Below are 17056 nucleotides of genomic sequence, written 5' to 3' on the forward strand. Positions count from 1 at the left end.
GGGGCTGGGGGAGCTGGGGGGGTTCAGCTGGAGAAGGGGAGACTCAGGGGGAGCTCATCACTCTCTGCAACTACCAGCAGAAAGTAGAGTCACCAGTGGCTCTCAAAACATATCAACAGTATAATATTTAACACAATTGAGTTGCTTCATGGGCCTGATTGTCATATTTGCAGTATCCAAATGCATTGATGAAGGTTGTTCTTCTATTAAGTAGCTGAGTGCAGTTCTGGTTGTTGGAAGCAGATGAAGGTTATAATGTCCAAAAAAAATTTTAAAATTGCAGATTTTGACTGAGCAGGGTACTTCTCAAATTTACAATCTAATCATGACTTCTTGGAAGTGTATTTTTCCCACAAGATGTAATTAAACCGTGAAACACCATGCCAGTGAGTGCTGTGCCTCCTAAAAGTACAGATGAATTTAGAAGTTGCTTAAGAAATTAATGGAAGGAAGCGTTATGAAAGTTACAGAAACAGAAAGTTACAACCTCTGGCCCAGTGAGTACCACAGTTTGTTGGAAGGTTGCACCAAGAAAAGTGTTACTGTACATTGCTCCATTCTTACACTCCTCTTATAAGCATCCAGTGCTGAGCATGGCTAGAGAAAGGAGCTAAATAGATCAAAGAGACTGATCCAGTGCAGCATTGTTTGGCTGCGATACTTTTTTTTGGAACTGAGCAAAAAAAAATATTGTTTTCTTGTTCAGACCATCAGTGTCATCAGCTCTCAGTTCAGTCCGAGTTCTCTGGAGAAAATGGCCCGTGTGTGTTATTTTGTCCCAGCAGTTTTGGTATCAGTTAAGACAAAATGTGAAAAATAAGTCAAAATGCATGCAAACAAGTGTGTGCATTCAACGTGCTACAGGTAAATCAAACTGCAGCATACTTAGTATTTAATTGATTATTGTTTTCTTATACAGAGAAACGAGCAAATAGCTTATTTTTCTTGCAGAAGCTGTATATAAGCAAATATATTCTTTCAGTTTTCAGATGCATCTCGTTAGTGAATAAGGTTGAGTATTTGAAATATTTCACAGCTCATCTTACTGCGAAACTCTCAGAAAACATCTAATACTTGGGTATCCAGAATTTCTATCTGTATTCTGTTGGTGGAAGACTCTTTATAAGATTATATAGTAGTTCTCAATGTGGTTTTCAATTCTTTAAAAAAAATAATTTTCTGTTAAACTGCAGAGATTTATTGGAATAATTCTGAGTGAACGTTGGAAGAGAAAAGCCTAGCCTGAATTTGATGTATGACCTCTGAGAATCTGAAAAGTTTTAGTGACTTTAATAAATGCATTCATGATCACACACTCCTCCAAAAATACATCCCTTCTGTTTCACTACAGGTTTTATTTATACAAATGGCCAGAATTCCTTAAAAAAAATAGTACCTTGGAAGCAAATTCAGAAACAAAATCTGTAATTGCCTCTGGGAAAAATACAGTAGTCTATCCCTCTGCAAATTTTGAGCAAAATAACTGTTGTTAGAAATCCTTGCTGAGCATTTCTTTTTAAAATAATTCTTAAGAAGTAAAACTACCCCAACAACCTTGTAATTTTTACACTCTTTTTCCTGTTTTTTTTTGTTTTTTCCCCTACACTTGTTAAATTTATGAAAAGATAAACTGCTTACTGAAGCTGGAGATCATTCTACAGCACTAGAGAACAGTAAATACAACAGCTGATTAAGAGCCAAAAGAAGCCTCAAAATGCTACATGAGCAACCCACAGTTTGTTTCCTGTTCGCGTCCAAACGTCAGTGAAGACAGTCTGAATCTGCCAGCCCTGGATGCAATGCAGTAACTCTCAGTATAAAAAGTTGTAAACTACCAAGAACACTGAGAAATGTGAAACTTGACTACGTCAGTGTTCTTTTATGAGCAACAAATGCCTTAATAATAAGCTGCATAAATCATAAAGTCACTGAGGCTTGTATTTTCTGTGAGATTAACAAAGCAGGGAAGGTTCAGGAAGGTTTGTGGTGGTCTCAAGGGCAGGTTGGCAGTTCTCCCCCCTCCTCAGCTGCTTGGACAAGTACAGTGTCTTATTTAGAGATAGGCCTGGGCATATTTCATAGAACTGTAGAATGCTAGAATGGCCTAGATTGGAAGGGAACTTGGAGAGATGATCTACTCCAACCCCCTGCCATGGGTAGGGACACCTCTCCACCAGCCCAGGTTGCTCAAGGTCTCCTCCATCCTGGCCTTAACATCTCCAGGGAGGGGGCAGCCACAGCTTCTCTGCACATTTTTTCCACAGTATTTCCACAGTATTTCCACCAAAGCAGTGATGTGGAGTCGGGAGGGGGCTGCCTGTGCTTGGGTGTGCCATTGGACTGTTACATTTGGGACAGGGACTTAGACCACTCTGCAAGGACCGAACTAATTAAGTGCTAATCGACCCTCTAGCACGTATGGAAAGGTAATTCACCTATGCCAGTTAAACTGCAGGGATTATTAGCATGGAAAGGAGTGTTTATTTAGCTGTAAGATAATCGCCTGTATTCATTAGCGAGTCCGGAAAGAGAGAGGGCAAATAAGGATAGGAGTGTTTTTAATGGATGATTAAATCTGGGTAGTCACGCCCCTCACTGCCAGCCTGCACCGGGATGATAATCAGTCACTATGAAAACTCATTAGCTCCATGGCGATGAGTTCTCCACTGCTGAAGGTTGGTGCCGTTCTTAGCACCATGACAATGATCTCTAGCTGGGTGTCCCAAACTCTTCCATCTCTGGTACGACTAAATACCCCCAGAATAACCACTTCAGATACTCTAGTAAGTAGATGTGATGTGTTGCAAGCCATCTTGATGCTGAAGTAGTATTTAAGTGCCAGCAGAAGCTGTAGTTTGTTGCCTCTTTGTAAATATCTTTTAAGCTACTAGTCCTCCTGTCATCGCTTCATGCATGCTTCTCTTTGGGCATCATAAAACTGCACGTCAGTGAGCATATTGTGGTCTGACTGTGAAAGGAATGATTCTAAAATAGCATCCTTAAATATTGAAGAACAAATGCCTTCGTCTTGAGTGTGAAATGCTAAAAATAGTACGGCAATGTCATTTCGTTTGTCTAGACTTTTTTTTCCCCTGTGTTTACTGTTCCAGAAAATGGATTGCGTTATTAAGAAAAGAAAATATCTGGCAGTAGGTTTCTTTTTGTCTGAATAATGTTATGTATTAGCTATTCATGAAAATATGTAAGGGGACTGATTCTTTCCTGTTTCTCTTTATTGGTGTGTAATTAAGCAAATAAATAGCTGATAGAACCAAAATAAAATTGGCACTAGGAGGCTGGGTAGCAGATTTCAGAAAGGCTAATATGGGAATAATACAAATGACACAAATATCCATTTGTGTCATTGATGTTTATATACAGTAGCCTCTGTTAATGAAGATTTGCAGAAAAGCTGTGATCATCTACTTGTGAGAAACCTAAAAATTAAAGTAATATTTTAATGGGACAAGAGGGAACACTATACAGGTACTTATATATTAAACCAGAACACAATTTTCCTAAGCATTTAGTAAAAGTCTTGTGTACCTTTTGTGTAACTGCAGTCAGATGTTTACATAATAGTGTGTTATATAAAATGTAATTTAACTATTTGTGCAGTAGTTCACTGTGCTCAGAAGTTAAGTTTTTTAGTTGTGGCTAAAACTGATCCACTCACTGATCAACCTTTAATTAACAAATATATACATGCAGGAAAAACATCGCTGCAGAAAATCACTGCATTTAAATATTGCTGCTTTAAAATTAATTAATTGATGTTGCAAGAAAGAATTTTGTTGTGATTTAGAGCAGCAAGAAAATAAGAAGACAAGCAAAAGCTCTATTTTATTCTCCTTAATTGTATCTTGTGCTCATGGAAAGTGTTGCTGGCTCTTGTGGCAATATGTATACAAATACAGAGATCCACAGAACACCACGAAGAACTGCAGCCTAAATTGCAGGAGTACTGTGAGAGCGCTTTGTTATGCACGGGCAGCCAATAACCAGGCACTCGTGTTGGGCCTGACAGTCTCTCCCTGTGAGAAATATTTTCCCAAATAACAGTTACTTTTTGAAATCAAACCATATGTTAATGCTATAAGAAAACCTGGTAAGTTAATTAAGAAAGTTTGGATTTGGTGTTTGGGTTTTTTCCTTTAGATAAATCTGAGAGCAACACTTACAACATCACTAGAATATATAAGTGCCTTTGATGACACAGCCTAGATTATATATGGCTGGCTGCTATAGACTGTGCATGACGCTGGCTTCTCGTACGCTCTCCACTGTAGAAAAGTTACTTGAAAGCAGTAATACCAGTTGCTACCAGTCTAAATGTGGCAGCTGTAAGGCTCAAGTACCACAATTTTTCACAAGCTTGTATTAAGTAGTTCTGTCCTTAAGGAATTATAATCACAAGCTTTAGGTTCCTGAACTTCAAGAAAAATTTGGTTTCCTCGCTCTTGTGTGACAACCCTGTCTGAGCAGAAGTTCTGCAGAGACTCATGGAAACTACTGGAGGTTACCAGCCTTAATAGGCTTCACTTGTTCAAGCTCACATTTTTAGTTGCTCCTCAAAACCAATTCAAATTGGCTCTACAGATGTGATTTTATTTAGCTTTTATTGTTCTTCCTGTCTTAAACTAGGTTGCCTTTGCCCTAAAAGAGAAAACCACAGAGGCAGTATAATTTCACACTGAATTCTGGATACGCTTTTCTAGCAAACCCTAGGGCAAACTCAGCTGTCCCCTATTTACAGTCGTCTACGTTCTGACTCTTTGTTTTTCCTTGCGAAATGGGAACAATACAATTTTGATTTTTCTGTTAACTCTGCAGCAGAAGAGGTCACTGCTCTCAAGAACTTCTTCGGAAGAGTCGTGAAAACTCTACATTCTTTTCTAACCTCAGCCTAGAGAGGTATTGGACTTCTTTTGAGATGAGGAACTCCGCAACTTATTCTGCACTGGGCTGCCAGTAAAGCATCAATATAAAACTTGCCAGTTTAAATAATCAGCCCTCCGTGCTGACAGAGTGCAATTTTATCATATAACTAGTAATTGATTCTGTGTCCTGACCAAAATTACTTAAATGGTATCCATTAGCATCTGTACTATGAAATTCAGTAGTCTATACTACATTATTGGGAAAGAATAGTGCATAATATTAACTGTAAATCATAGTTTAGGCAAAAAGTAAAAAAAAAATAAAATTACTTTCGTGAGTTTGAGTTCCACCACCTGAATCTTTTCAATCATCTAATTATATCGCTTTCTCTCATTCCTTTGCTGTGTATTTTTGCATCTCATTAAATAGACAGATACCTAGTCTCACAAGGTATCACATAAACCCTAAGTGCAGTCCAGCGTTAGCCTGCTCTACAGGAAAACAGGATATTTTTACTTTTCATTCATGCTTGCTGTCAAAAAGAACAAGGTAGGAATTTCCAGTGAAGGACGTGCAATGTTTTAGCTGATGAGACACTTTTCAGTGTGTTGTGCTGCTCTGCAGCAAGCCTCTCTTCCCTTTGGTGTGTGTGCAGGAGAAGAGTTGGGGTTTGGTTTGGTTTTGGTTTTTTTTTTGTTTTCTGCGTGCTGCATCTTTAAGAGCAATCCTGCTGGCGCACACCCTGAAGTGCTTCTGAGCCAACTCCCAACCTTGGGTGACACACTTGGGCTCTCCTTCTGGGCTTTTACATTTGTTCTCTTCCCTCTTGGTTAGTCTAAAGTAAAAGGCATTCAGGCTGAAAGGACATGTTTCTTCTCTGCTGATGGAAAAGCTGCTACATCCCCTTGCAAAGACTTAAATGAACTCATTTGTGCTGAATCATGCACCTTGGGGGGAGGGGGGAAAGCGTAGTGAACACTTCGCGAGAACTATTATAAAGGTGGGAGATACAACAAAACTGTGTGAAAGCATCGATCTAATTAGTTGAGAGCCAAGTAGGTGTTACTAGGAGGAACCTCGTTGCAAACATTCACTGCAAAAACAAAAATATTCTGAGGTAGGGGTTTTTCAACCAACCGAAAAAAGCAGCTCAGTTTCCTTTGTTATTTTGTTGTTACAGACTCAGATTAGCCCCAAGGAAGGGTGGCAAGTTTATAGCTCAGCCCAGGATCCTGATGGCCGCTGCATTTGCACTGTTGTTGCACCGGAACAAAACCTGTGTTCAAGAGATGCCAAAAGCAGGCAGCTCCGACAGCTGCTGGACAAGGTAAGTCTTCCCAGCAAGTTCCCCCTCCTGATCACTAAAACTTCCCACAGAAATCCACTCCTTTCTCTCAGAGTTTCGTACATAAAAGAGTAGCGAAACGTTGTCTAATTAAGATATTTCTTCAGGGTCTATCCCCTGACTCACCACCGATCCTTAGTTTTCCTTCTACCACACCTTTTCCTTAGCCAGCAAAGTGAAATTGCATCTTCTCTCTTATTCATTCCTCTGGAAATTCTTCCTTGCACACAGGACTGATTTTTCTGTGTAAAACCAGTTACAAAGCCCACCTCAACCTAGCTAGTTGCTGTGGGATTTAAACTACAGCTTGTGCTTCAACTGTGCATGGATCTTGAAGGTCATCCCTTGTCTTTTGTCAACAAATAATGAGATATAGACATGACAGCATCTGCAGAGCAGGCTGTGCAGAAGAGAAACGGTTCCAATCTTCTTTCATTTGTTCTTTCCTCAAATAATACTATTTTGGTCGTTCTCTGGTGGTGCAAATTTTCCCCAAACAGCCCAATTCTTATTTCCAGCATTGTCTACTGCTGCAAATACAGTAAAGGCAGTGAAGTGTTATTTTGCATCAGCAACAGGAAAAACAATGCTACAGCCATGAAAACACCAACTATATTTCTGCATTCTCTGTACAAGTAATCAAAGTTATAGTTATTTTATCAAAAGCTAGTGGTACAGAACCGAGGGCTTGAACAACGGCAGAAAGCAACATAAAATGTACTCTTGAAAATACACTTTTTAGCATACAATTTTCAGTGTTTTTCTAGCTAGAGAAAAATCACTCCAGTGCTAATCACTCACACTGGCTGTTTGCCTAACAGAGGAAGGCTCCAGTCCCCAGAGTCTTTCCTCTAGCATATTTCACAGACAATAAAATATTCATGGAGAGAAAAAAAAGATCTTACTTTCTTGTGGGCAGGGACTGGAGGCATGTTAAGATCTCGCTTTTTGAGCTGAGGCAGAAAAGAACTGAAATAATCAGCTGTTTTCTTATGATTAGAACTGTAATAGTTACGGGTATGTGATGTCGTATTATTACTCCACTAAGTCCCTGCACGGTCATTTAATCAGAGCCCTATGTGAATGCCTCTTCTGCAAGTGGAAACACGCTCGAAGTTCTTCTAAGACCTGAAGGACTTTATTTGCCTGCTTTCAACAATTAGAAAGCAAAATAAAAAGAAACAGTTCTTTTTTTGTTATACTTTCTAATAACTACTTGTGGCAACTGAGTGAGAATTAATGTATACGATCTTTAAGAGCATTTTAAGGGTGTTTGCTAAATCCGCACATTCTGTAGGTCACAGTATATTAGTTTCAAACATGAATATCAGTTCCAACATTGCGTATTTGTGAAACAACAGAAATACTGCCTGGTCTGTGTTTTATTATGAAGGTAGGACTTTTTTTTTTTTTTCTCTCAAGCCAAAACTTCAGTATGGTCCCTAATACATTTACAGCGGTCTAGTTTTTTTTGTATTTTGAGAAAATGAAACACTTACTGAAATAGAATAACTGGACTTGCAAAATGTGTCATTTTTGATGGGCAAAATCATTGCTTTTATAACAGCTACTTTGAAATACATAAACAATTTCCTCTGGCTGACAGTTGTTCTTGCCTCATCGTGATAAAAGCATTCACTGTAACTACAGTCACTTGCTCTACAAGCTACCTGAATATTCACTAATTATTTGTAAAAAAATGTGATTTTCTATCCATGAGACAATTGGATACAATTTCTAATTTGATGTCTGCTTACTTGATGATGGGAGCTTTTAGCTTGTCTCTGGGATAGTCTCATGAATTCCTTACAGTGGCTTATATAAATGCCTACTAGCAAGAAAAATCATGTGTTTCATGCTAACCAAAATCTCCAAATCTCACTCCTGCCCCTGCTGAAGTGCTTGGGGGAGGAAACCCCTGCTGTACAGCACACCCTGAACAACAGTCAGCATCTGCCACAACTGAGACTCCGCTGCCTAACAGCCTTTTTTTTGAGCCCACTGATAATGCTGCTCTCTCTTTACCTCAGAAAATCTAATCCAAATAATTTATGGCTTCAAGGTCTTGCTCCTTATAGTCTCCTGTTAGTCCTGCTCCCTCGTTTCTCTGCTGTCATGCAGTTACAGAATTTAAAACTACACTGTGGAGTAAATTGTCGTTGTAGAGACGGACACGACACATCTGAACGGTCATTAAAATGGCTCAAAAATGGTTACTTTATTACACAAAGGGTGTGCCTTTTATACATAGTCAAAGGTACTAGAAGAAGGTAGTGTGGCCTTTGCTTATAGGTCAAACACTTGTTTTTCACTTTCTAATTGGTTAACAATTAGCAGCTTCTGGCTGGGTTCATCCCTCTGGATCTTGAGGCAGAAAGTTCCACAAACTTGTCCAAGCTCAGTACACACAACTTCCCATCTTAAGGGCACACTGGGAATTTGTCAAGGTCAATGTCTTCAATCAATACCAGGTTATCAGCAGTCCAGCTGCTGTCCCGCACAGTAAATGAGTCACAAGTGCTGCACTGACGGAAGAGCATTCGTTGCCTGACATATACCTACAATAACCAGGAAAGAAAGCCAAGCAACAAAAAGAGCATTTAGAGAGTATTCTTCTTTAACAGGTTCAGAACATGTCTCAGTCTATTGAAGTTTTAAATCTACGGACTCAGAGAGATTTCCAGTATGTTTTAAAAATGGAAACGCAAATGAAAGGGCTGAAGGCCAAGTTTCGGCAAATTGAAGATGATCGGAAGAACGAAGCATTTTCAGGTACATTTTATTTTAACAATAACTTTGGAAGCCTGCTGGAAGCAGATTACTAAGCAGCAATGTGTGGACTGCTAAGATCTCAGCTTGAAAGGTTCATACGAGAGCAACATTAAAAGGAAGGGCATAATAAATCTTCCTTTACGATGGTCATCTTCTGCTCTGCTTAGTTCAATTGTAATAGGGAGTAACTATTAATTATTAAGTCATTAGAGAAATGTCACTATAAACAGATTCCTGTTTTCTCTGTATCAGTGTGCATGTCATATGAGAAATTTAGATTCATTCAAGCTCCAGTGATAAATGGGGTGGTCCAATGGAATTAGTAGCAGACAACTAGAAAGTTCTGTGCTTTCACTGATTGCCTGACATTTACTGCAGTTGAAGGGAAGAAAGCCTGTAATAAATCAGGTTATTGTAATTTTTATCCAGTACAACTGAGATCTAATTTCAGGTCTGAAGGTTCACTATTTTGAATTTGGGACGGAGAGAAGGGCAATCATTCCCAGTCACATTTGTGTGATTAAAGAAAGACTTCCAAGGAATTTTAATGACAACAAAAATTACAAGCCAGTCTTTTTGTGAGGAGAGAAGACTGCACAGATTACAAAATAGCATTGTGTATTCTGAAAAATTTATCTGAACTATTCTTAAGGGAAGAATGCTACAAGTTCTTTAAATACCACATCTGATAAATTGAAATTTCAAGACTGCAAGACAACAGAACAGGATCTAGAAAGCAGTCTGAGGATTGCATTATGTTAACCAAATACGTGTTTTTAAATCATTTAGTAGAGTTCACATAAGATAGCCTTAATTCTAACTGGTGCTCAACAATTACACAGCTAAGGTGTCTAATTTATTTTTCAGACATGCTGAATATCCAATGGGTCTTGTTAATACTGGGAATTAAGTACACTAATGATCTGACTACCAAACTTTGTCATCATTCTTAGTTTAGAGTTCGAGCACATACTCCCAGTTATTTTCAGGCAGAGTAAGAAATGTCTTCACCTTTTTCCTCTCATCACTCATTGCTACACTTTTCTATAATGGCATTCTATAGTCTGTTTTCTCATTATAGTTTTCCTTGTGAACGAAATACCAAAATTTGAATGTCTGATACATTATGTCAAAGGTAGTGGATTTCTGCAGTACCCTAACCTTTTACATATTTGATATTTGTATTGGGCAGGCATTTGACTTCAGTTTGACAGTTTGCCAGGAGTATAAAACAGATTTCCAGCCAATCAAGTCATAGAGTAATTCAAAAGGTCAACATAATACAATCTGCTGCTGGCTTTCTGAAATTTTATCTGCTAAAATTCCAGTGCTTTATCTTTCCTGAGACAAAGAAACTCATTCTGCATATAGCATAAGCCCTCACAAAGTGCCAGAATATGACTACCACCTGTACATGTTGCAGTACAAATTTGTTCTTGTACCACTCATGAGTAATAAGCTAAAAGTGTGTCATCAGGAACCAATGCAATTATTTTCTTGATCATGAAAATACCCAAAATCATCTTATGTCATTTACTTAAAATGTGATACTCTACTGCTGTGGTTCTGTGTTGAGGAGAACCAAAGAGCACAAATTTGATCCAGATCAATCACACGAGCATATAGTCATACTTCGGTCAGATCAGCATTTATGCCAGGCAGGAGATAACTGATTGCCACAAAAAGTTACAGCGGTTTGCTCAAGTGATACCTCATCTGGCATAAATCCTGTCAGGAGCAAGTTACTGTCACTAATTCTGTTAAACATATTTTATCTTCCTGAGTCTTCGAGCTCCGCGTTTTATCTATGATGATTTACCCATGATTTTTGGCAGTTCACTGCCCCACAATATTAACGACTAAGTTGTAACAAAAACTTTGGCTTCTGGAGCTCTGCTTTCTAAGTCACAAAGCCCACTCTCCTTTACATCAAGGAAAAAATAACTATTCATTTCAGGAGGTATAAAGTAGGCTTAAGTTACGTTTTTAAAAGGAATAGTCAAATAAAAATAGTTTGAACTGTAGACAAAACGACTCTCCTGTTCTTTCTGTTTCAGTATTTCCGCTACTATAAGGTAACGGGAAGACCCCTTGAGAACAGGAACAACAGAACTCCTAATACTCTCAAATCCATTTATAATGACATATCTGCTTATAATTTAAAATGCAATTTTCTAGCTGTTAAGATGACCTATGTGCAAAATATACTCTCTAACAGCGCATGTAAGTCTTTATTTTGAGGAAATAATAAATCCAGTGTGAAGGCAACTATTAAACCATTATGGATATGTTAGCTAGGTAGGTGCTGCAGAGCTCTGAAGCTGTCATAGAACACGTTCAAGAGTTGAAAATTCAGGGGTAGATCTTTAAGCAGCTCAAATGATGACCTTGCCTGTCACCTTCTTTCACATGTGCTTAGCAAAAATTCACCTGGCATCATCATGTTCTTAATTTTAAAAATGCCCTACGCTGTTTATTGCATCCTTTAATACAAGTGATGTAACAATCTGAATGTGCATGTCTCTGCACACCTCAGTGACTACACATTTGCTTCTGCATCTCTTTCTTGTGCTTGGGCGTCCATTTAGTCCTCTTCTGCTTTACCCTTTAACCTGCTGACTACTCCAGATATTCTTTTTTAACCCATTCAATAGCCTCTCCCTGTCCTCATCTCTTCCCAGTCTCTATTGCTAGTCCCTAGTGCTAGTACCTAACAATTTTATTTCCATCCTTTGCCTTTTTTTGTCCAGTCTTGCCTGTCCTTATGTCTCGCTGGCATTTGCTCATGGAAGTCCTTCTATTTCCTTAAATTATAAAAAGATACACAAATCCCTATTTACAGATGGTGCTTCAGGGACAATCTTGTCTGCTTCTCAACAAAGCAAAACCTTTTGACTGCAAGAATTCTTTGAGTTTTGCTCCAGAGTAACCAGCAAACAAAAAATAACCTCAAATTTAACAAAGCCTCTATGATTAGTGCATTTAGTAGATTAATTGAGAAATTAAAGATGAGCAGCCAACATAGGTTTCGCATTGAGATGAGTTCTCGAAGTACAAGACTTGACAAAAGCCCAAAAAAGAGTCAGTCCAAGATTCCAGAGTGGAGCCTTATTTTATGTAATCACTGTTTAAGACTAGGGTTGGCAGCACAACAGCAACTGCACGTGGCAGAAGAAATGATTTGTGATAGTCCAGAAGAAAGGTCAACTGAGGAAGTTCAAAGTGGTTAGGGGGCGGGTTAGCTCAGTGGTTTGAGCGCGGTGCTGGCAACAAGGACCAACACTGAGGTCGCGGGTTCGATTCCCGCTCGGTCCCCATGTGTTGCCAGGTCTAGTCGAGAGGTGGCGTCCCTGCCCAAAACAGGGAGGTTGGATTAGATGATCTCTAAGGTCCCTTCCAGCCTATGCCATTCGATGATTCTATGATGTAGCAGGATGACAAATACAAAGTGCAGTTCAGAATCATGGAATTTTTACTCCAGAAGAAACGGGTAAATATATCACTGTGGCCAGAACAGAACTAAACTGTGCTCAACAGCCATGGAGAAAAAAAGGAATTCAGAATTCTAAGGAGTGAAATAGAAATGGACAGCTCACCAATTGGGCCAGTGCCGTACAATAGGTATGACCTCCCTGAATGTCACTGGTCAGGCTTAATCACCTTTCCTCAAGAAGCACATGCTCAGCAGGACTTATATCCACCGGAGGGAGAGTTAGATTTGTTTCAGATCACGTGAAGGGATTGTCTACTTCCAGTACGTGTGCATAGGGCAACAGACACAAGCTGAAACACAGGAAATTCCATCTAAATATTAGGAAAAATTTCTTGGCTGTGCAGGTGCTGGAGCCCTGGCCCAGGCTGCCCAGAGAGGGTGTGGAGTCTCCTGCTCTGGAGACTTTCCAACCCGCCTGGACGCGTTCCTGTGTGGCTGCCCTGGGTGACCCTGCTCTGGCAGGGGGTTGCACTGGGTGATCTCCAGAGGTCCCTTCCAACCCCCAACATTCTGTGATTTTATCTACTCCTTCCTACCATTAAGTCTGAGGTTTCTAAGGCTCTCACAGTACACTAATAGCCCTGTAACTAAAATCAATCATGGTTTTCAAGTCATTTTACTCATCAGGTATAAATATTACATTAAAAGGAATTAGGGGATTGAACTCCTTTAAACTGCTCTAACATGTGTTTGATTGCCTCTAACAGGAGTTGAAAGAAAAGATGGATGAGCTCTTGCCACTGATCCCGGTTCTGGAACAATACAAAACCGATGCCAAATTAATCACCGAGTTTAAGGAGGAAATTAGGAATCTCTCTACCGTCCTCACTGGGATTCAGGAAGAAATTGGTGCTTATGACTATGAGGAACTACACCAGCGTGTACTTAGTTTAGAAACCAGGCTTCGAGACTGCATGAAAAAGCTCAGTAAGTTAACAATTTCATGGCAAATTTGGCCCCTTGGCTGTATGTTTTTAGTTGTGTCTCTGTAGAAAGACGAAGTTCTCTCTTCTTCTATTTGATTCAACACTGCATTATATTCTGATCTGTGCTACCCTAATATAAGTCAAGAGTGCCTCGTGCTAAGGTCAGTCATACAATTCTAAGTTTGCACCAGTGTATCTTATATAATGATCTACTCCACTGTATACAGAAGGAATTAAGATGGAAGATTGTAACAGATGGCAACTTTAAGAGATTTACAGCTGATTAGAAAGCTACAAATATTCCTTCAAAAAAGCTCAGACAGGCCTTGCTACTTGGGTCTTCTTTGGGAAGTCAGTGTGAAAAAAAATTTAGGGGCAAGTAAAATTCTCCAGTTCGCAATGCACCCAGCTTAAGGGGAAAAAGCACCATTTTTGTAGGAAGCACAGCCACAATCCATTGTGAGCACTGCACTAGATGTACATAAGGCACCTTCCATCTTGGTTGCTCACGTGGTGGCTTTAGTTAGAAAATGTCAAATGTTGAGCATCTCTAAAACGTGGTGCTCGCTCAGGATCGGCTACCCAAACTGAAAGCCTGGATCATTATCGGGTGTCAGCCTTAACTCCTTTTACCCAAACAAGGATAATTAGTAGCTCTCTGCTCTACAATCACAAGGTAATCTCCCTCCTCCCCATTCTGAGACTCCCGAGTGGATCACTCTTGCAATCTGGGTAATAACAATAAACCATGCTATAAGCTAACACTGAACACGAATAAACTAGAAAATCCGAGCTTCAGGCCCTTGATCGGTATCTCAGTTATCAGGTGTGGGATTTTTACTTTAAAATGCTATCCATGACATGAAATATGGTATTAACTCGATAAGCCTTTTGTAGTGAAAACAGCTTTGGGTGGGCTTACTGTAACTCCTGAAAGCTGGTACTGCGTGTTCAGATCAGCAAGCATAAGGGGCAAAAAAAAGCTTTCATGCCTACACCTTCTCCCTAGCCACACTCACCCCACTGGAGATGATCCAGCTGCGACTGTCTCTGCCAGTCCTATGGCCAGAAGCCTGTGGCAGCAGAAGGCAGACTAGCCTCAACGTGCCGCGGGACCTGGCTTGAATCTTCACAAATTTTGTTGCATTTTGACCTAGCCAGTGTGTGTGTAATAGCTACTTTTCATTCTTCTCTCTAGCAGGTGTTTTTAAGCAATATGGTGCATTATTTATATTGTCCTCGGCACTTGAGAATGATCTTCCATCTGCATTGGCAACACTTTCAACACTCATCAATGTACAGGAAGCCCTTGTCTTACGTTTAAACTGAGATGGAATGATAACCACACCACAAGTTCACATATGCTTGTGCATGTCTGAGTCCTTTGCTGGCAGTCATGTACAGCATGGGCATTTATAAGAGAATGCAGGTTGCACAGTATGCTTAGGAACTTCCTATTCTTGTCACAATGTCTTTAGAAAATTGGAGAAAGATTATATGGGTAGCGTTCATAGAAGCCAACACTCTGGCAAATGTCGCTTATAAATATGAAGAAATAATTAGAGTATATACATGTTAGATTCATTTGTAGCTACATCTGAATATAATGTAGAATGTAAACAATATTTAACAGTAAAATTTTTAGTTAAAAATCTGAATGTAGAATATTCTATGTGTCCAAAGAAATGCTGTCACATAAGATGTATCGGAGCAGGCATGAGATTACTTCATTGACTGCAGTGGTTCTTGTACATCCCTCCCTTTGGGATTTGAAGAACTGTAGAAATAGCGTTTAGTACAAAACTGTGCAAGAGAGATGTATATTGTTATCCCCATTTTGTAGATGAAGGAACAAGCAACCCAGGAGGATTAATTACTTTCCCGGAGATTGCATGGTAAGTCACAGCACTCGTGCAGAAGAAACCAGAGGCTTCCTCTCAGCGAGCTTTAAGAACTAGACTGGATTTGTTTTACGCAGGACAACAGACACACACCCATTCAGTAGGAACTAATTCTTCATTCCCTCACATTTCAATGTTAGGACAAATTTGACCATAAGCAGAGAGCTGCCAGTCTGTTTTAGTGCAACCACTAAAAAAAAATATATTTGCTTCATTTCCCCCTATTTATTACCTACAGTAAATAGAATAATGATGCTTATGAGCACTTTAAGAGAATGTTTTTCTTTTGTTTCCCCTGCAAGACTCATGCACTCACTTGGTATATGCAGCAGATACCAGTGTTGATTTGCATCACAGAGACCAGGACTATTCACTACCTATTCCTAGCTATCTTCAAAACAGCTCCTGTCCAGTTGGTCTATCACAACCTTCTCCTGGTATTTGCTCACTTTGGAGCAGCTTTCCCAGCCTAAAGGAACAGTGTATCTACTTTGGTAATAATGTTCACACCATGCTCAGCTTCTTTAATATAAATAAATGCAGGAAACCACAAACAGGCTGACTGGAGTCCACAATACAAAACTGGTACAAGAGATGAATAAAGGCAGAAACAAACAGATTGTCCATGACACAATGTTCCATGTGCAGTTCAATTCAGGATGGATAAACACTCAGAGATTTGATTTTCCAATTACTACAATCAATTATGGCTGAGATTTTTCTGATGTAGGCAGCTGCTTCCTTCAAAGTCAGGGGAAAGAGACTGAATGCATATAAAAAAAATCATCTGAACTTCTTAGTGGTGCAAAAAATGCCTAGAAATATCACTTTTTTTTTGCGTAGTCCTGTCAGTTGCTACTATGGAAATGTATTTGATCTACCTTCTCGCTAGCATCTGGTCCTTCTCCTGTCAGGCAATTAAAGAGCAGAGGTTTGCTATAAACCAAAACTAATTATTTCAGTGTTAAATAGATGGATAAACTGCATATTGTACTAACATGCCATCAAAATACTGTGCTATTAATCTGGAATAAATTATTTAATTGGATTAGTAAATCAGTAACACTTCTGGTTTGTTATGCTGGAAAGAGGTGCTTTGTTACTTTTTCAGTCATCTGCCCTTCAGCTCTATAGCGACTGTCTGTTCTAACAGTCTTCCTTTCTTGATCACTACATACTTCCTGGGAATTAAAATTTAATCACATAAATATACCCTGGCTCAAACTGCTGATCGTGTAATCACTGGAGTACAATGTCATCTCTTGTTTCACGTTGAATAGTATCTCAGCACATTTTGAAAAATGATTCTCTAAAAGCATCTGACTCCCTTCACAGGGGAAAGCGGTTTGGTTCATAGAGTTTAGCCAAATCAAGACTGAAGAGTTTTATTAATTATTAACAACCTATAATTAAGTGGCAATCAGTAAACTGTACATTCAGGATCGATACAAGTAATACAAAAGGCAATCCACATCACTAGACGCTTAGGAAACATTAATAAACCTACAATCTTTTGAACACCCTTCTCTAGCTGGAACCAAAGTCACACATAGAATGGTTTAGGTTGGAAGTGACCTCAAAGATCACCTAGTTCCAGCCCCCCTGCCATGGCAGGGACATCTCCCACTAGATCAGGCTGCTCAAGGCTCCATCCAGCCTGGCCTTGAACCCTTCCAGGGATGGAGCATCTACAGCCTCCCTGGGCATCCTGTGCCAGTGCCTCACCACCCTCAGGGTG

General features: G+C 39.5%; 1 protein-coding gene across 1 annotated transcript; it reads left to right on the plus strand.

Moving 5' to 3' along the window:
- Nucleotides 1–2654: 2654 nt before the first annotated feature.
- LOC104275365 (noelin-3-like) lies at nucleotides 2655–13418 on the plus strand (the record flags this gene model as incomplete). The annotated part of the gene is given in 5 exon segments (XM_009871297.1): nucleotides 2655–2783; nucleotides 6062–6208; nucleotides 8851–8981; nucleotides 8983–8998; nucleotides 13199–13418. Coding segments are annotated over 5 exon segments (643 nt in total), but the record flags the coding sequence as incomplete, so codon positions are not given.
- Between the last annotated feature and the right edge of the window lie 3638 nt (nucleotides 13419–17056).

The sequence above is a fragment of the Apaloderma vittatum genome, unplaced genomic scaffold, assembly GCF_000703405.1.
Source record: "Apaloderma vittatum isolate BGI_N311 unplaced genomic scaffold, ASM70340v1 scaffold9716, whole genome shotgun sequence".
In the NCBI taxonomy this organism is placed as follows: domain Eukaryota; kingdom Metazoa; phylum Chordata; class Aves; order Trogoniformes; family Trogonidae; genus Apaloderma; species Apaloderma vittatum.